Source organism: Rana temporaria, chromosome 9 (assembly GCF_905171775.1).
Source record: "Rana temporaria chromosome 9, aRanTem1.1, whole genome shotgun sequence".
NCBI classification, from domain to species: domain Eukaryota; kingdom Metazoa; phylum Chordata; class Amphibia; order Anura; family Ranidae; genus Rana; species Rana temporaria.
Genome location: NC_053497.1, coordinates 73,080,760 through 73,101,536, shown reverse-complemented (window position 1 = coordinate 73,101,536; position 20,777 = coordinate 73,080,760). Strand labels below are relative to the sequence as shown.

Below are 20,777 nucleotides of genomic sequence, written 5' to 3'. Positions count from 1 at the left end.
CGGGGATTCGGAACGAAACGAAATGCACATGCCTAGTATCTGCAATTCTTATTTTTGATTTAATTTTGGTTCAGTGATTTCCTAAGCACAGACAAAGACTTTAGAAAATCATCTGACCACCAATCAGCAGAGAGTGTTTACAATCTATTTTTATTCTACGTAAACATCCTATTTTTAAGGATTCTGTGAATATAAAATTGATATAAGCAATGAGACCGTCATTATTGAGTGAAATGTTATAAAATGATTGTATAAATGTGTTTGACAGGCTTTAGAATGCTGTGACCAAGGGGCGTATTTTCTAGCTAACCAGCAAATGGACAAGTGCCAGTCTAGGGATGGTGCACAGAACGCTTTACAAGACATAGAGAAGTTTCTGGAGAGCTGCACACTTGGTTTTGACCCACAAAGCCTGAAGCATAACTATGAGACTATTCTAACGGATGAACTGCAGGTATCTTGTGTTGTTTTTTTCATGATTCACAATACCTTTCTTCTTCTATTTGTCAGTAAAATAGATTAAAGTGGAATTCCAGTCAAATTCTAACTAAGGCTAAATTTACTCCTACCCCCTACCCTATAAAAAAACGAAGAAAAAAAAAAAGATGCATATACTTACCTAGTCTGAAGTCTGGTCACATGATGTCCCACCACTGGCTTCAGTGTAGAGAAGAGGCAACGACAACGGCTGCAGAGCCTGGGTGATGGCGTAACCCATAGGAATACTATGGGGCAGCCGTTGTCGCCTGTCCCTCCTCTGCACTGAAAGCCAGTGGTGGATACTCTTAAATATAAAGTTCTCGATTCAGATATGAGGTTTGTTATTAGTATTGATCAGGGAAATTGTTCTTGCAAATAAGAGGTTTATGGGAAATCATGGAGCACTACTTTCAGAAAATAAATTAAATATACCCCTGTCCCCATACATTCTGTTTATTGCACTTACACATTAAAGTGATTGTAAATGATCACCTTGTAAAACAACCTATTCAGTTTGAAATAGAAAATGAAAATCAAAACACTTAAACACGTTATAAATTCTTTTTTTTCCTTCCCTCTGTTCTCAGCTGCATAAGAGCTGGGGGGAAGGAGAAGCAGCACACTGAGCTTCCCGGTGAATGTCTGTGCAGGAGGGGCATGTCGGGACAAGTCTGATCTCATTGGAGGAGAGCAGGCTGACTTCCCAGCATAGCTACAGAACTATAAAAATAGAGCTGCACTAAAACATCCACTTAATTTATGAAAGATTAAAAAATGAATGCAATAAACCACTTTAAATAGTCCATAGTAGACATCGACACCACCAACGTGGAGAAGAGTTTGCTTTGTAAAGTCCTCTCATGATGTAAGTGGTTTACACCACAACATTTGGTTTCCTTGGACCCTGGAAAGAGCTGAGACCATCTATCCTTGCTTCACCTCTGAGCAGCGTGCCTGAATACGAGTTGCCATCTGTTTTCTCCCGTGAGGATAAAGGCCCTGGCAGGGTATTATGCCACAAGCAGTTTATTGCTTGCTAGTTGGTAAGTGCACATTTTTGTGGTGGAGGGATATCCTTATGGTGTGGCGTGAACCACTTGCATCACAAGAGGACTTTACAAAGCAAAATATAGCTTTGGTGTTGTCATGTCTACTACGGACTATTTAAAGTTGTTTATTGTATTCATTTATTAACCTTTCAAAAATGAGGTGGATATTTTAGTGCAGCTCTATTTTTATAATTGTGTATTAAAGCGGTTGTAAACCCATTACAACCACTTTAACCTACAGGTAAACCTAGATTAAGGCTTACCTGTAGGTGCAACAAATAACTCCCAAACCTAAAAGGCAGAAATAGTGGCACCATAGACATCGGGCGCACTGAGCGTGCCGCTTCTAACATCGATCATGACTTTAGTGGCGTCAGCCGCGTGCATGTGCGGGAGTATGGTCATCGCTGCTCTGGCCAGTCACAGCGCCGGAGCAGTGATACCTGGAAGTCACTCCGGGTGTCATGGCGGCGACAGAAGAGGTGACCGAGGACCGCTGTGGGGGTTTCGATCTCAGGTAAGTAATTCATAATGAGCTAATATGCTATGCTATACTTCCTCTTTAACTGTGTGTATCTCGCAGCAGAGCTACTGCTTTTTCCAGAGATAGGGATTTAGCGCAGTTCGTCTTTTTTTATAGCTAGGGAACTGATCATGGTGTGTTCTCCTGCTTAGTGTGGTCAGTTTTTAATAAAAAAGCAGAGGGACTGACAGGAACACCAAGGATTTCATATAAAGGAAGTACGGGACCGAGAACAGGATACTTTTTCATACAAGTACATGATACAGCAGGCACATCCATTCAAGTTTGAGGCTTCGGGTCAGGAAAGGCAGGGCTGGATTGAGTCCCTCCCCAGTTTCTTAGTATTCTCAGGGCCTAATATGGAGAGAGCCTTACCATCAATCCTGATTTTGCCAAAGTATCCCACTCCCATCACTTATCTCTCTCAATTCCAAATTGAAACTAGAAATGCAGAAACCAGAGCCACTGTAATGAGCTTGGCTGTGGACTAAACCAGGAACTATGACTTGTTTACAAGTATGTAAATGGTTTGTTAGTCAACCGTTTTACCCCAATCCAATATAAGATGCATTTGTTTTGAAGATTTGGTTGTACTTAGGTAGCTTAGCAGTGATCCTTACTGTTTATGTCTGGTGAAGGTTTTTGTTTTATTATGTTATTACATAAAATAATTAATTGCATAAGGAGAAGCCATTGAGAATCTCTGAACCTAAGCACATTGATCAAAAAATTGGTTGGTTCAGCAGGAACTTGCCAACATTCCGTACGTGTGTACAGCTACCTGTCCGCGGGCCGTGGGTTGTACACCCCCGTTTTACATGGTCATAAGGTACCTCCCTTCATACAGGAGCTACATGCAGAAGCTTCTCACCAAGAAAAGTAACTTATTCATTGGAGCAGCAGACAGTACAGTTGTCTTTAGTGTCACTATATAATAATCCAATAACTGTACTGGAATGCTACCTAATACACAGGTAAGTACTGCTGTATTAAAGTGGAGGTTCACCCAAAAACCTTTTTTTTTAAACATTAGATTGAGGCTCTTTTGGCAAGGGGAATCGGGTGTTTTTTTTACAATCGAAGCAGTACTTACCGTTTTAGAGATGCATCTTCTCCGCCGCTTCCGGGTATGGGCTGCGGGACTGGGCGTTCCTACTTGATTGACAGGCTTCCGACAGGCTTCCGATGGTCGCATATATCGCGTCACGATTTTCAGAAAGTAGCCGAACGTCGGTGCGCAGGCGCCGTATAGAGCCGCACCGACGTTCGGCTTCTTTCGGCTACTCGTGACGCGATGTATGCGACCGTCGGAAGCCTGTCAATCAAATAGGAATGCCCAGTCCCGAAGACCATACCCGGAAGCGGCAGAGAAGATCGCTCTCTAAAACGGTAAGTACTGCTTCGATTTTAAAAAAACTACCCGATTCCCCTTGACAAAATGAGCATCAATCTAATGTTAAAAAAAAAAAATTCGGGTGAACTCCCGCTTTTAATGAGTATGCAAACATTGTAAGCATTACAAAATATTCTTACATTTTCAGACTGGATATTTCCTGGACTACATATGAAAGACATGTAATGGATTTGTATAGGCATGATTTACCCACAAACCTCCTTTTACCCCCTGCATCATGCCTTAGCATTATATTTTAATTTTGCCTTGTTCCTGTAAGAATAGGCAAAGTTCCATTGTCCAGCAGAGAAAAACTCAGGACTGACAGAACTCTGCTTGATATTTCTTTGCAGCATTAGCAGTGGTGTCAGCTCACACCAAGTAGTTAAAAGCATACTGGATTCCCAGCAGGATCACCAGGTTTTTTTTCTGTACTTGCAGCACATTTAAAAGGATAAAATATGTGTAACGTGTATATACAGTTGTGCTCATAAGTTTACATACCCTGGCAGAATTTATGATTTCTTGGCCATTTTTCAGAGAATATGAATGATAACACAAAAACTTTTCTTTCACTCATGGTTAGTGTTTGGCTGAAGCCATTTATTATCAGTCAACTGTGTTTACTCTTTTTTTTGTTTTGTTTTCAAAAAAAGTTTTATTTGGAAGACAAGGAATAATACAGTTCAATACAATGCATTGGGTTAGAAATAACATAATGACTATAAAATAGGGGATAAAAAGAGTTGGGAACATGGATAAAATGGGAATACAAAGTGAGAGGGTAATGATATGTGTAACCATTTCCATAGGAGCATGAGTTATACATAAAGCATAAAGTGGTAAAGGATATCTTATCGACCAAGGATTTGGGTGAGAGCAGGCTATCAGATATTCTTAGTATAGTGGGAAGATGGAGGATGGGGGAGTTAGTTAAGGTGGCATAGACCAATAAAGCCATTTACCAGTAAAGATATGCATGCTATCAAAGGTGTGGTGGATTCTTTCTGAGAGTCTGATGGATTCCATTCTGGATACCACCTGGGGCCATGGTAGGTTTTGTGATCTCCAGTTACAAGCGATCATCCATTGTACTGCGCTGATAAGAGAATGGATCAATCTATTACATGGAGGAGGAACATCAGGAACCGTTGCATATAGTAAACATATATGTGGGGTGAGGGAGATTTTCTTGTTGAGGGTGTTTTCTAGTCTATTCACTAGTGTGAGCCATATAGGTTCTAAGAATTTGCATTCCCAAAAAATGTGGAGATAGTTACCCACCTCAGGGCAACCCCTGAAGCAGTTCGGGGAGGTATTAGGGTAAAAGGAGTGAATTTTTGCAGGAGTCATATACCATCTGTTGAATATTTTTAGAGGGGTTTCTCTAAAGGCAGCAGCACGGTTGCTCTTACGGAGATTCTCCATCATATCAGTCCACTGATCGACAGGGAATGAGAAGTTGAGTTCCAGTTCCCAGCACAACATCGGGGCCGATTTCTCTAGGTGCAGTGAGGTAATAAGGTTATTGTAAAAACTAGAGATTAAACCTTTGCCCTTGTGTTTTGGTTTATTGTCATGTTGTAATGTCCAAGTACGTCCCATGTGCAGCTTCCTGGTTGATGAATGCAAATGTTCCTCCAGTATTTTTTGATAACATACCCCATTCATCTTGTCATACATTTTGACCAAATTTCTGTGCCTTTGTAGCTCACACATCCCTAAAACATCAGCGACCCACCTCTGTGTTTCACAGTAGGAATGGTGTACTTTTCATCATAGGCCTTGTTTACTCCTCTCCAAATGTAGCATTTATGGTTGTGGCCAAAAAGCAACATTTTGGTCTTATTACTCCAGAATGTTTGAGGCTTATCTCTGTACTGTTTGGCATATTGTAAGCAGGATACTTTGTGGCATTTGCATAGTAATGGCTTTCTTCTGGCGACTTGACCATGCAACCCATCTTTCTCCAAGTGCCTCCTTATTGTGCATTTTGAAACAGCCACACCACATGTTTTCAGAGAGTCCTGTATTTCACCTGAAGTTATTTGTGGGTTTTTCTTTGCACCCGAACAATTTTCCTGGCAGTTGTGGCTGGAATTTTAGTTGTTCTACCTGCCCGTGGTTTGGTCTCAACAGAACCCCCCATTTTCCACTTCTTGATTAGAGTTTGAACACTGCTAATTGGCATTCTCAGTTCCTTGGAAAAAATGTTATATCCGTTTCCTGTTTTATACAGTTCAACTACCTTTTCCCACAGATCCTTTGACAATTATTTTGCTTTCCCCATGACTCAGAATCTAGAAACCTCAGTGCAGCACTAGATGAAAGATGCAAGGGTCTGGCGGGAGTCCAGAAACTCATTGACTTTTTATACACACACACTAATTACATGCAAACAGATCACAGGTGAGGATGGTTACCTTTAATAGCCATTCAAACCCCTTTGTGTCAACTTGTGTGCATGTCATCAGGCCAAAATCGCCAGGGTATGTAAACTTTTGATCAGGGTCATTTGCGTAGTTTCTGTTGTGATTAGGATTTTAAAAGAGTAAACACAGTTGATTGATAATAAATGGCTTCAGCCAAACTCTAACCACAAGTGAAAGAAAAGGTTTTGTGTTATCGTTCATATTCTTTGAAAAATGGCCAAGAAATACAAAATTCTGTTGGGGTATGTAAACTTATGAGCACAGCTGTATTTGAAGAAATGTACTGCATATGTTGTTTTTTTATTATTATTTTGCTTAGACAAACACTTAAATAAAACCTTCCATTACAATTTTATACATTGCAAAATAGCCTGCTATGTATGCTACTGGGCAGATTAAAATCATAGGACAGAAACCAATCTGCGTGTCATGGAAGCAGTACAGCACAATAGTGCTAAAAGCGGCAGTGGAAAAATGAATACATCAGAATTACACACTGTTTAATAGTTGAAAAGCTTTTTTTGGCAGCACTCTACAAGGCAGAAAGCTGCAGCTGTACATTTTTTAATGAAGACTCTTGAGATCCTGCTTGATTTGTGACCTAGTTTTCAGAATCCCAAATTCAACATTATTTACAACATCTGGCAAAAAAGTTTATACTTATGAGTACTTAATTACTGGTTATATATTAAAAAGTCTTGTATATCATGTGCCCATCCAGATAGAGGGCTGTTCTTTTTTAAAGTATTTATATACCTGCTGAAATTTATATGTAGCTGAATGGACAATTTTGTAATTTTCCTAAACTGAAAATATAATGATTTCACCGTTAAAACAATCTCACAAGTACAGCTGTTTTTGAAGACGTACTGGTGAAGATTTAGGTTCATTTTCCATAGTGCAGATATTACAGCTAAGGGTAACCTTCCCTATTAAGAATGGGTTAAATGACCTAGATTAGACTCAGCTAGCCATATCCCAACAAAGCAAGCTTATCTCTCCCAGTAGAACCACTGGTGCCTGCAACCCTGCTGGAGTTCCACCATGTAATTAGCGGCAGGGTGCATTCGCAAGTGTGAATGCACCCTAAGGTTGGGGATTTGACTGGATTATTCTAATGCCTTGTACACATGATCGGTTTTCCCGGTGGTCAAAAGTCTGCCAGGAAAACCGAGAACCTGCTCGGTTGCTTTTTCCGTGTACACACGGATGGTTTTCCCGACAGGAAAACTGCCATGACAGCTTTGGTCGGGAAAACCGGCCGTGTGTATGCTCCACTGCAGTGGAAAAAACGCAGAGAATCGATCGCAGTTTTCCTGTCGGGAAAACTGCTATGGAGCATACACACGGCCGGTTTTCAGGACCAAAAGCAAACATGGCAGTTTTCCCATTGGGAAAAACGATCGTGTGTACGAGTCATAAGACATTAGATTCCTTAGTGTGAAGAAAGTAAGACCCAATGAATAAAGACTAAAAGGCTGCTTGAGACCGATCAGCGTCTATCATAATGGGTCAAAAAAGGGGGTTGTTGGTTGGGACTTTCAAGGCACTGATAGAAGACCAAGAGGGTAATGTAAAAAACAACACAGATGGTCTTGTTATCTGATCATGATTTTATGCATTAAGGTGAAAAACCTTCTGTAGTGCAGCAGCACCCCTGTGCCCCCCTTTTACTTACCTGAACCCGATCTTTTCAGAGACAAGCACAGCAGCTCCAGCCACTGTCTCAGGTCCTCATTGGATAGATTGATAGCAGCAGGAGCCATTGGCTCCTGCTGCTGTCAATCAAATCCAGTGACACAGGAGCCCGGGGGCAGGCTGTGTCCTGCTGTCTGTGTCAATGGACACAGCAGCAAGACTTGGGAGCATGCCCGCAGGAGTTCCCCCATGGAAAGTGGTTCTACGTGGGGGCACTCGAGGAGAGAAGGAGACAGGAGGGCCGCTGGGGGACCCCAGAATAGGAGGATTGGGCCATTCTGTGCAAAACCCTTGCAAAGAAGAGGTAAGTATAGCATGTTTGTTATTTAAAAAACCCATATACTTTGGATATCTCTTTGAAAAGTTCAAAAATAACCTGTTCATCTTATTAGAAGTTCAGAGGTGCTCTGTGTCCTCTGCACATTTCATTGTGTTATCACAAGGATGCTATTTAGCCCCCCATTTTTCAGCTACAGAGTGTTTAGTCATTATGTTGTAGTGATCCAAGAGTGGGAGTCCTCAAAAAATCTGTTCATTGTCAGTCCACTTTAACATATATGAAGCCACGCATAACCATTATTTGTTAGAGCAGGACAGAGAATTCCACAATACACATTAGACAGTGAATTACACTTAGTACTGTATTCCTATAATAGCTGCTTTATGAAAATGTATTTGATTTTGACTCAATAGGCTCACATTGAGGCTGTTCAGGTGAAGATGGAAAACATGCAAGATTTATTTGAAAACCGGCAGGCTAGCCTAAAGAAGTTGGCTGACAAGCATGTACGCCCAGTGCAGTTAGTGGCTCCTCGACCTGAGAATCCCCCCAGAGCAAAGTCTCCCCTGTTCTCCCCAAAGCATGGTAATTGGTTTATGTAATATGTCTGTATAGAAAGTATCAGACGTGTATCTGTCTATTGTTTTTGGTGCCAAGTAACATGCAACTGTTGTGACTTTGTCATCATGACTAATATAAGATCCTAAATCCTAACTATCTACTGTCATTTTGGACCCTTTATCATAGTAAACTTTATTAAAGGAATACTCCAAGCAAATAACATAATGCAGTCTTAAATATGCAAAAATAAAATAGTTACCTGTAGTTGCATTATTTGTTTGGTTACATAATAGGCATGAAAGTATGGAAGACATTTTTTAAATCATGAACAGAGCCATATAAATAATTTGTTTATGCCCCATAGATAACTGTATATCCGGAAACACTATTATCTAGCTTAGATACATATCAAAGGCACCTATAGTGTGTTTGTTAAACTTGTTTTCCTAGTGTTCTCTGGTCCAAAAAATATTGTGAACATACCGATAGAAGGTAATATCTTTTGTTAAACATGCTTATTTAATAAAGGGGGCTTTAGTCTACAGTCCAAGATCATTATCCTTATCAACGTAGATTTCACTTTTTTTGTCAGAACAGTGAGAAATTATTCTACCACTTCCATGGTATTTACGCTGAATACTCAATACTATTTAGGGTTGTGTTACTTTGGCTTCTATGCAAACGTTTTATTGTCATATTGTTTTCTGATCCTGAAATAAAGGTATGGATTTCAATTCAAGTCTCAAGTTCTCATTTGACATAACGTTGCCAGGGAAACGGACCACACGGAAAATGCAAACTTCTCGCAAGGTAACAGTTGTCATGAAAGCATGCTTGTCTTTCATTTGCACCACAGAAAATGGATATTTAATGAACCATCATGACAGACACCCTTGCAGTTTATTTAATAGACTGGATCAAAGACCATAATCCATTATAGCCAAATTTTATCAGCAAGTGACTTGTTTTCATTGTAGGAGAATCCGTGCATGAATAGCAGGTTCCTGATTTTGTTGCAAACTTGAGTACTAACCAAAGCATACTTATCCAACCAATATTCATTTCTTGGGTGGAGTTTGAAATCAAACAGCCTACTGTACGTTACTGCCTAGTTAGTAAATGTCCTGTGCATTAATTGCTTTTAGATGGGTAGAATTCCTACCATCTTAAGTGTGGTATTTGCATCAGAGCCCATCCTACCCCCTACAGCCCTCTATTGACTGTTGCAAGCGAGTGGCTATATTTCTGCAATCCCAGCTGCACCACAGGCTGAGTGCAGTTTCACTCCTGTAAGGGGAAGTGTACTGGGTGTCAGACTTTCTATGGTATTACGGAAGTACAAATATTCAGTACTCCTCGTCACTAGATGGAAGTACCATATACGCTCCAATATAGCTGAGAGATGTGAAAATTATGGATATCAGTAGTCACTCATACACATAGAGCATGTAACTGAAATTTAGGAAAAGAAGGTTCTGGAGGACCCACAACTGCTTTCATACTTCTGTTGATTAGTTTGATAACAAAGGTAATAGCCAGGTCCATTTGAACACGTCTATTCCAACTAATCCCTGCTAAATTAGTAATAGTATTATATGTAAGTTTGTGTATTTAGCCCAACTAATCTATTCAAATACAATTACATATTGGCTGCTTTAGAGGTGCCAGCTGTATTAAATAGTATAATCTCTATAGTGTTTTCCAAAGTCTGAAATTTTTCCTTGTGTCTCTCCACATACAGATATCTATAATTAGCAAAATACTTTTCTTCAAAGCATACTTGTTTGTTCTTATTAAAACTCTACATCAAAGTGTAGAGTTTGTGCAGCGGGCATAGTTGATCATACCTTTATTTCTTAGAACTGGCATTTTTTTACTTCAAAAACCATCATAATATCTATAAGCAGAGATTGATGATCTTCTGCAAGTATTAGAAGAAATAAAAACATTTAAACCTAGGGAGATCTGCCACCATTAATTTAAAATGTATTTGTCACACAGCAATCTCCTGCATGTTACATTTATCATGCATGGAAAATGTGGTGCCTTCAACACTTCTGAGTAAAACACACAGTTTTACTTTGCAGTTTGTATTGCTGTATGTGTCCTCAGTGTGACCCTGTCTATTTTTCCTAGGGACCATTGTCTTTTGGACTGAAAATGACAGTGGATCCAAACTTTTAAATTGTCACTAGAATGAGAATTGAGGAGAAGTTTTCCAATTGGGACACCTGTTGTGGTGACCACTGTCTAAGAGGGAACTTGATTACATTGGATAGATTTATTTTCAAGTTCTGTTGTGTCTACAGAAGAAGAAGAAGCAAAGAGAGATCTCCCCAGCTGAGATGCAGAAAGCCCAAAAAAAAAAAAAAAAAAGTTTTGGCTTTAGTTATACTTTGAATTCAAATTCCACAGGAACGTGTTGTTTAAGGTTTGGTGAACACCTGTGTGTGACATATCACTCATTCAGTGAATATTGGTATGATTAAATCACAGCAGTTTTGGTCTCCACCTCATCCTACAAGCCAATAACAAAGATGTAATTTTCCTACAGTCTCCTTTAAATGTTTATCTTATAAAACATTTATATTGCGAAGGATCCATCATTGGAGAGTAATGCCATAATGTGGCTTTGTAATGAACACTCAATGAGTTTTCTTTGGATATCTTGCCACTGCAGTTCCTGGGAGATTTGAGAGGACCACATATAACTATAGTTGCCAGTAACTACACACATTGAAATACCAGTATAAAATGTATCCTTTAACACAATAATAATATGACAATGTAGTCAACACAGAATACAACCTCAAACAATATTAAAAAATCACAAAAAATTGGCTTATTTCCTAAGTATGGTCTATCTTTGCAATTCAACACAAGTCTATTTTTCAGCAAAGGCTCAGTAGGCTAGCGAGTGTAGAGCGTGTGGACACAATGGAGTTAAAGCAGGTGCTTGGTCTCTAGTAATTGCTGCATTGCAGTAGTTTTCCCATGTTTCATCTAAAGAGCATTATAGCTTTAGATATTATCCGACATATACATATTTTTGACACTAAAAAAAATTTAAGATTTTTGTTTTTCTGAGACAAATACATTTCTAGTAATTTGCCATATTTATCTATGATTATTTACAATTAAATCAGCATATCCTACAACAAACTGAAACCTGAAATGGATCAAAGGTTCACATTCCCAATTAAAATTGTAGTTCATTATCTATATTTTGTCTAGTAATATAAATGAGCTTCAATTACAAAACAAAGATATTGACATTATTACTACTTGCATTTGTTAAAGTGATTCTGTGGAAAATAAAAATGAATTGATTGCATACATACCTTGCAAAAGGATTCACATATTTACCTTTGATTATTTACAATAAAATCAGCATATCCTAAAACAAACTGAAACATGAAATGGATCAAAAGGTTCAGATTCCCAATTAAAATTGTGGTTTATTATCTATATTTTGTCTAGTAATATAAAGGAGCTTCAATTACAAAAGTAAGTTACTGATATTGTTACTACTTGCATTCATTAAAGTGATTCTGTGAAAATTAAAAGTGATTTTATTGCCTACACATCTTTCAACAGGATTTACGTATTTATCTAGAATTTTTTATAATTAAATTAGCATATCCTACAACAAACTGAAACTTGAGATGAATCATAGGTTCACATTTCTGATTAAAATTGTGGTTCATTATCTATATTTTGTCTAGTGAGAGTAAAGAACTCCAATTACAAAAGAAAGGCATTCATAGTTATATTGTTACTACTTACATGTATTAAAGTGATTCTGCTGAAATTCAAAGTGACTTTATTGCCTACACACCTTTCAATGGATTCACTCTGGTTAAAATCAGTTGTGTTTCCCAAACCTTTTTTGAGGAGCCAAGAATAATGCAAAAGTGCAACACAAGATCTGTTTGTGGTATTTATTAAAACGTTGGAAAAACACTTTGGTTAATTTATGAACAGTGCTGAAAAAGTGGAGCCCAAAGCAGCCAACTAACAATCTGTGTTGCAAATAATAGATGAGGTCTGAATATGCACAACATATTTTTCTAGTGGATAGCAAGCTTGGAGATACACTTCTGCCATTGGTTTCACAATTGTATTTGTCTGGACCTGGTCCTTAATAAAGTTCAAATAAAGGTATTAATCTAATTCAACTGTCACTGTTCAAACTTTACTTAAATCCTAACATTTTAAATTTCTTTAAAATTAACTCTTAACCTGAACCAGAATCCTAACCACTTAAGGACCAGGCTTTTTTCTGGCACTTTTTGTTTACATGTAACAATTCGTTTTTTTTTTTTTTATTATTAGAACCCCAAACATTTTATATTTTTAAAAGCAGAGGCCCTAGAGAATAAATTGGTGGGTTTTGCAATTTTTTATGTGACATTGTATTTGTGCAGTGGTTTTTCAAATGCAATTTTTATGGGAAAAGTATGATTTTTATGCAAAAAAATACATAATCAAATTTTTTTGTAAACTATTAAAGTTACACCGATTAATTAGATACCAAACCATACCAAAATTGCGTACGCCCGAGCAACGGCAACAAATTATGTAAATATATATTTTTTTTATAATATTTTTTTATTGAATTTATTTTAGTTAGTATATAAAACGTAAGAAGATAAATGCACTGTGCTTGAGTTAAACAGTTCACAATCTTAGCACAACAGAAAAGAACATAAAAAAAAAGGAAGACATTAATAAAACAAGAGAGAAGGCCTAAACAACACAAGGCTGCCTTGGCAGGAACCATTAATATAGGCTATATAAAACAAATATTGATAGCTAATAATTAGTGTGCAAGCATTTAAAATATCAATGACATGCTCAGTACTATGACAACATTGTAGCCTAAATATTTTAGTACAAAGTATTACATAGATAAAAAATAAGATAAAGAGAACCAGAACAGACTAAAAAAAAAGGGATGAAAGAGGGGAGAGAGTAAAGGGAAACAGGACTACTGCAGTGTCCCAATTCCTCAGTGGCCATCCAACTACCTAGAGGGGGGCAAATACAGGGGTAGTTCCCAGATGAGATTATGGGCCTCAAATTTATCATGGATTCTAGCTGTCAATTTTACCATTAATTCTAAGTCTTTAATTCTAGCATACAAACTAAAGGGTAGGATAGGGTAGGATTTTTCCTATTAAGTCCTACAAAGCATCTGGCAGCCATAAGCACATGAAATAGCAGCTTTTTTGATTTTTGAAAAATGTGGGAGTAAATGGAATAGGCCTAGCAGGTTTTGTACTGATTTCCAAAAAGGGATGAGTGCAGGACAGCTCCAAACAACATACATTTTACTATCCATAGGCGACACTTTAAAAGCCTTTAGAGATCCCAACTTTAGATTAAGAGAGGAGGTCTGGTGCTATAATTACTGCCCATGATCTGACTGTCGCAATGATATCTCACATGTGTGCGACGATCACTGTTTGCATGCGTTGTTGATGTTCACTTTTGCGCGGGGAGACAGGGGCACTTTTTTGTAATTCACCTATTTATTTAATTTTTTTACACTCTGCTTTCATTTTTTGTTATTACTTTTATTTCTGTTACAAGGAATGTAAACATCCTTGTAACAGCAATAGGCATGTGACAGGCACTCTTTATGGAGAGATCTGGGATCCATCAGACTATAAATCCCCCCCTTAAAAGCATTCAAAATACCATTTTAATGCTTTTTTTTTTTTTTTAAACGTTGCTGTTGACATCCGGGGTAAACCGAAAGTGATGTCATGTGATCGCTTGCGGTTACACTAGCAGGGAGCCAATCAAAGGCGATCCTGGCTTTTTTTGGCTGTCCAGCCAGCCAGTGGACATGCTTTCTGGTCATTCGGGTCTCCCGTTGGGATGGGAGAGCTCAAACAAGCCACAGAAGGTTAGCCACTCCGATTGCTATTACAAGAGAGCAGACCGCTGGCTCTAAAACATTTTTCCTTAATACTAAACCTAACATTTAAAATTACTTACTACCAAACCTGGACCAACCACTTAACCATTAACCTATCCCTCACATTTAATGCTAGGAATTAACCCTTAACCTCAAAGCTCAACTCTACGCTGCTGTTAAATCTACTCATGCAGTGCAGACCCGGTCCTGTATTGTACTTGATGACATCATGGAGCTGCAACCAGCCAGGCAATGCAGTGAAATGGCTTTGGGAAACTGGTCACATGTAGAGGAGGAAGCTTGTGTTTGCAAGGAATAGGGTAAGTATTTTCATTTATTTTCATCCCCTCTTAACCTATATAGTGAAAGAGGACCCCATTGCATGGTTAGATTTAACAGCACCTTGAAGTGGGACTTTAACAGAAAAATGAATCAGTAAAAATTCAAAGCTTTTGCCCAATAATTAACCTTAACGCAAAACTCTAAGACAAACCTAACCCATAAGAAAATCTCTAACACTAGATCTCTAAAGAGCCTTACGAGCCCTTATTACACAATAACCTGTTCAGCTTATCTGCTCTCCATCATCCTCTGTAATCCTCGTAACTCCCATAATTCTTGAAATCTCTTATCTTGAGCAGATCATGTCTCCAGTTCCCTTATATTTTCCTCTCATGTTATTTCCATTGTTGCATTCTCTTGTTCCTTCCTCAATTGTATGGCCTCCCCAGGTTTTGAAGTGGCCTTTTAATAATTAGTTCTACTGTGTTATTTGCATTTTTAAAATGTCTGGATTTCCTAAAACGTTTACTCAATAGCATTCCCTTGATGTACAGATCTCAGGATAGAAGAGAAGACAATACATGAGAAGACAATGACAGTTGTGTTAATAAACTTGCATACCCGGGCGGAATTTATGATTTCTTGTCCATTTTTCAGAGAATATGAATGATAACACAAAAACGTTTTCATTCATGGTTAGTGTTTGGCTGAAGCCATTTATTATCAATTGTGTTTACTCTTTTTAAATCATAATGAAAACGGAAACCACCCAAATGACCCTGATCAATAGTTTACATACCCTTTTGGCCTGATAACATGCACACAATAAGGTTTGAATGGCTATTAAAGGTAACCTTCTCACCTGTGATGTATTTTTTTTGTAATTCGTGTGTGTATATAAAAGGTCAATGAGTTTCTGGATCCCTGACAGACTCTTGCATCTTTCATCCAGTGCTGCACTGACATTTCTGGATTCTGAGTCATAGGGAAAGCAAAAGAATTGTCAAAGGATCTGCAGAAAAAGATAGTTGAACTGTATAAAGCAGGAAAGGAATATAAAAAGATATCCAAGGAATTGAGAATGCCAATTAGCAGTGTTCAAACTCTAATCAAGAAGTGGAAAATGAGGGGTTCTGTTGAAACCAAACCATGGTCAGGTAGACCAACTAAAATTTCAACCACAACTGCCAGGAAAATTGTTCGGGATGCAAAGAAAACCCCACAAATAACTTCAGGTGAAATACAGGACTCTCTGAAAACATGTGGTGTGGCTGTTTAAAGATGCACAATAAAGAGGTACTTAAAGAAAGATTGGCTGCATGGTCGAGTCACCAGAAGAAAGCCATTACTAGGGAAATGCCACAAAGTATCCCGCTTACAATACGCCAAACAGCACAGAGGCAAGCCTCAAACCTTCTGACACAAAGTCATTTGGAGTGATGAGACCAAAATTTTGCTTTTTGGTCACAACCATAAACGCTTAATTTGGAGAGGCGTCAACACGGCCTATGATGAAAGGTACACCATTCCTACTGTGAAACACAGAGGTGGATCACTGATGTTTTGGGGATGTGTAAACTACAAATGCACAGAAAATTTGGTAAAAATGTATGAGAAGATGAATGCAGTATGTTATCAAAAAAAACTGGAGGAACATTTGCATTCATCAGCCTGTATAAAACCTGTATAATAATAATAATAATAATCAGCCAGGAAGCTGCGCATGGGAAGTATTTGGACGTTCCAACATGACAATGATCCAAACCACAAGGCCAAGTCGAACTGTCATTGGCTACAGCAGAATAAAGTGTAGGTTCTGGAGTGGACATTTTCAGTCTTCTGACATCAATATCATTCAGCCACTCTGGGGAGATCTCAAACGTGCAGTTCTTGCAAGACGGCCCAAGAATTTACAGGAACTGGAGGCTTTTTGCCAAGAGGAATGGGCAGCTTTATCATCTGAGAGGGTAAAGAGCCTCATCCACAAATACCACAAAAGACTTCAATCTGTCATTGATGTTAAAGGGGGTAATACATGGTATTAAGAACTAGGGTATGTAAACTTTTGATGAGGGTCATTTGGGTAGTTTCTGTTTTCATTATGATTATGATTTAAAAAGAGTAAACACAGTTGATTCATAATAAATGGCTTCAGCCAAACACTAACCACAAATGAAAGAAACATTTTCCTGTTATCATTCATATTCTCAGAAAAATGGCCAATAAATCATAAATTCTGCCAGGGTATGTAAACTTATGAGCACAACTGTAACACAGATCACCATGAAAATTGCTAAAATCTACCAAATGCAGTAAGGGGCTTTTGAGATACCACCCAGAGCCAGACCTTAGGGATACAGTTTATAGGAATGGGTCTGGTGCCCAGACATCCAAATAGCTAGTCTGGACTTAGCCCTAGGAAGCAATATAAAACAACCCATTGTACTCACAGTAGGTTGAGCTGTGGGAGTTAATGTAATAAGCTATGTGAGGAGGGCAAAGGCAGAACAATTGCAGTTTATTTTGTAAATCAGGCTCAGTGAATCAAAGAGTTAAGTGCCCTGCACACTAGTAGTTTTTTTTCCATTCAACGCAGTGCGCTGAACAGAAAAAAAACTGAGAGCTCAGGAGGAGCCACCATACTAACTGTCCGATGTTAGTCCAACAATCTAGTCTGCTGTGGTGTTCTGACATGAGGCCCCCCCCCCCCCCCAACACAACAGTCAGCCATCTCAGCCGTTGGCTGTGAGTGCTGATCTAGAGCTGACCTTTTATACCTATTTTGGCCATGCCACTTTGACAGAGGTCAGCCGAATGGGTGGCTTCTGTCAGACCTACTCCAGTACACAGGGGCTAATTATCAGCTGGGTTTCTATTGCCCCGACCAATGCCACCCAACATTCGGCCCATGTGTACTATGCTTTAGTAAGATGTTTAGAATTTTGAGAACCCTAAGCATGGTCAGTGAAGCAGTCTGAAATCATATATTGAAAGTGTATAACATACTCTTCTAAATACCAATATGTACTTCAGTGTCTGAGAAAAAAAATGCTGCCCATTTGTACATAGTAGTCACATTCAACATGACTGGTTCTAAACCGCTGAATAAATTTCACTGCAAATCCAACCAGCCTCTTCAGTTGCTTAAATGTTTAGAAGCTGCTTTGATGATCAGTGATATGTCTTTAACATTACAAAACAAGTCCTGTTGAATGTGACTAACTACTAGCTATACCAATGTTTCTCAACTCCAGTCATCAAGGTGCCCAAACAGGTCATGTTTTCGGGATTTCCCTCAGATAAAACGGCTGTGGTAATTACTAAGGCAGTGAAACTGTTCAAATCACCTGTGCAAAATAATGGAAAGTCTGAAAACATAACCTGTTGGTGCACCTTGAGGACAGGAGTTGAGAAACACTGGCCTAAGACCATGACCTAGGTGACAGAGAACCTTCACAGATATTTTGTAAGTGAAACAAAGGAGGGTTGTCAAATGTCTGCTCTTCTTTTAAACACTCTAAATCAGGGGTGTCAAACTCAATTTCATAGTTGGCCACATCAGAATTTTGATTGCCCTCAAAAGGGCCGGTTATATCTGTAAGATTAGATGTCAATCACATCCCCTCCCCTTTATATTAAATGTCAAGAGCCACCCCACCATCAGAAGTTGAGTCCCTCACTCTCCCTTACATCACAGTGCACCCCCCTTTCCTTATGATGATGCTGGAAAGAAGCTGGATGCATTGCTTGAAAGCAGAAAGTAAGTGTCTGGAGTGGGACCAGAGGAGGGCTGGAGCTCTCCTGCAGCTGCAGGAGAGGTGTGAGGGCCACATGAAATGGCCTGGAGGGCCGGATTCAGCCCACAGGCCTTGTGTTTGACCCCTGTGCTACAAAGGGTTATTTACTTAAACTGAAGCATGGAAAATCTGGTGCAGCTCTACATAGAAACCAATCAACTTCCAGGTTTTTTGTCAAAGCTTGATTGAACAAGGTGTAGTTAGAAGCTGATTAGCTGCCGTGCAGAGCTGCACTAGATTCCGAGTGCACCAGTTTCAGTAAACATCCCCCTCTGTGTATTATAATTCATGTACTTTAAAGTTAATTATGTGAACTTTTTAAATTTCAGATTGAGGTGATGCATGACTATCAAGAGAAAAGAAATTCCTTACAATTTTTTATATCAGAAAGTGAAGACAGTTTAGACATACTTAAAGGGTAAGGTCCTTGTTCCTTTTTGTGCTGACAATGTTTGTTATTTTCTGTCACTTTCATCTGTACTTATATTGATAAAATAAATGCAGCTACATCTTTGCTTTGGTCATTCTAAGAAGATGCAGCTGTCAGGTATTTACCAGGTTGATGTATCCAGTCACTGCAATCTGTGGATCAATGGGTAATTTTTTTGAAGCGGTACTGTAGAGTAAAATAGATAGGGCCAGATTCACGATGGACTTATGACGGCGTATCTCCACGTACGCCGTCGTAAGTCCGAATCTGAGCCGTCGTATCTATGCGCCTGATTCATAGAATCAGTTACGCATAGATTTAGGCAAGATACGAGTGGCGCAAGTCTCTTACGCCGTCGTATCTTGGGGTGCCTATTTACGCTGGCCGCTAGGTGGCACTTCCCTTGATTTCCGCATTGAATATGTAAATTAGGTAGATACGCCGATTCACGAACGTACTTGCGCCCGCTACGCCATTTACGTTAGGCTTACGTCCAACGTAAAGTTACCCCTGCTATATGAGGCGCAGCCAATGCAAAGTGGACGTCGGCACAAGCGTATCTTCTTACGTCGTTTACGTAAGTCGTACTTGAATGGGGCTGTGCGTAGGTTACATTCACGTCACAGGCATTGAGCCGGCATAACTTAGGGAAAAGTGATACTGAGCATGCGCCGTTCTTTAAGCGCATCATTTATGTGGGGGTCACGATTGATTTACATACAACACGCCCACCTCTTCCACATTTGAATTAGGCGGGCTTACGCCGGCCAATTTACGATACGCCACCGCAACTTACGGAGCAAGTGCTTTGTGAATACTGCACTTGCCCGTCTAAGTTGCGGAGGCATAACGTAAATAGGATACGCTACGCCGGAAGAAAGATACGCGCTCCTACGTGAATCTAGCCCATAGTGTTGATCTTTTAACACTTGCTCCAAGTGACAGGTGTTATTTTTATATTGTCCTTTTAAAAGCACAATTTAAATTAAACTGAAGCTTTCAATGCCTGCCTGACCTTGGGCCGTTGATGAGTATATTGACCTTATTGCTTCTGTCAAATCTATATTTATCATCAAAAAAAAAAAAAAATATTCACAAAGATCTCTGGGGATAAAAGTTATATCTGTAATGGCTACTGTGTGCTTTAAAGGAATCTCTATTCACAGCAATTTGCTTTGGATTGATTTTGGAATGCTCTCTCAGGTGTGTATTACTGGCTGTGCCACTATAGGGAAGGTTTTGCCTAACTCTTTGTGTTAGCAGGACGGAAAGTAAAATAGATTTCTGTAACTGTAATACAGACATCTATAAAAAAAAAATTGTCTGTGTCTCCAAAGATTTCTTTCTTCTCCTGCAGTCCTGCTTCACATGTATTTAAAATGTTTTTTTCTGTTTTGTTTCAGGCATGTTATCCATGAGCTCATAGAGACTGAACGGATCTATGTAGAAGAACTTTATACTATTTTACTGGTGTGTAAGCCACTTATATACAATCTGTTTCTGGTTGCCTGGCTTTCTTATGAATAATTTCAAAGTCACTGACCAGGAATAAGAATGCAGCAACAATGTCAATGTAAAGTCAGAACTGATCTACATACCGTACTTCCTCTAAGTCAGTGAATGAGACAATACTAAATCAGGATCAGCAAGGCATCCAATTAACTGGCATTTAAAAAAAAATTACCTGCAATGGCTGCCTACAAGTTTTTTCTGTACAGGTTTTTTATTGGTAGGCCTTGTTAGAGCTAAACTTTTTGATACATGTCCTTTGTATGATATGAAAACATATACTGATCAATATCCGATAAGCAATAGTCGGGTATGGAAACATGGGGATGACTGATGCAATTGTTCTTTTGACTTTCAGTAGATATATAGGGCCAGATTCAGGTACAAATGCGGCGGCGTAACGTATCGTCTTTACGT

At 38.9% G+C, this 20,777-nt stretch overlaps 1 protein-coding gene across 6 annotated transcripts in view; it reads left to right on the top strand.

Moving 5' to 3' along the window:
- The window catches only part of MCF2 (MCF.2 cell line derived transforming sequence), a 181,452-nt gene that overhangs the window by 106,236 nt on the left and 54,439 nt on the right, over nucleotides 1–20,777 (top strand). For all 6 annotated transcript variants that reach the window (XR_005743553.1, XM_040323778.1, XM_040323779.1 and 3 more), the window contains 5 exons: nucleotides 269–454; nucleotides 8,269–8,440; nucleotides 9,138–9,226; nucleotides 18,751–18,839; nucleotides 20,255–20,321. Coding sequence is in view for 5 of the 6 variants with exons in the window: in XM_040323778.1 (XP_040179712.1) it covers nucleotides 269–454; nucleotides 8,269–8,440; nucleotides 9,138–9,226; nucleotides 18,751–18,839; nucleotides 20,255–20,321 (603 nt within the window). In the remaining variant the exon portion in view is untranslated. The remainder of the gene's footprint in view (nucleotides 1–268; nucleotides 455–8,268; nucleotides 8,441–9,137; nucleotides 9,227–18,750; nucleotides 18,840–20,254; nucleotides 20,322–20,777) is intronic.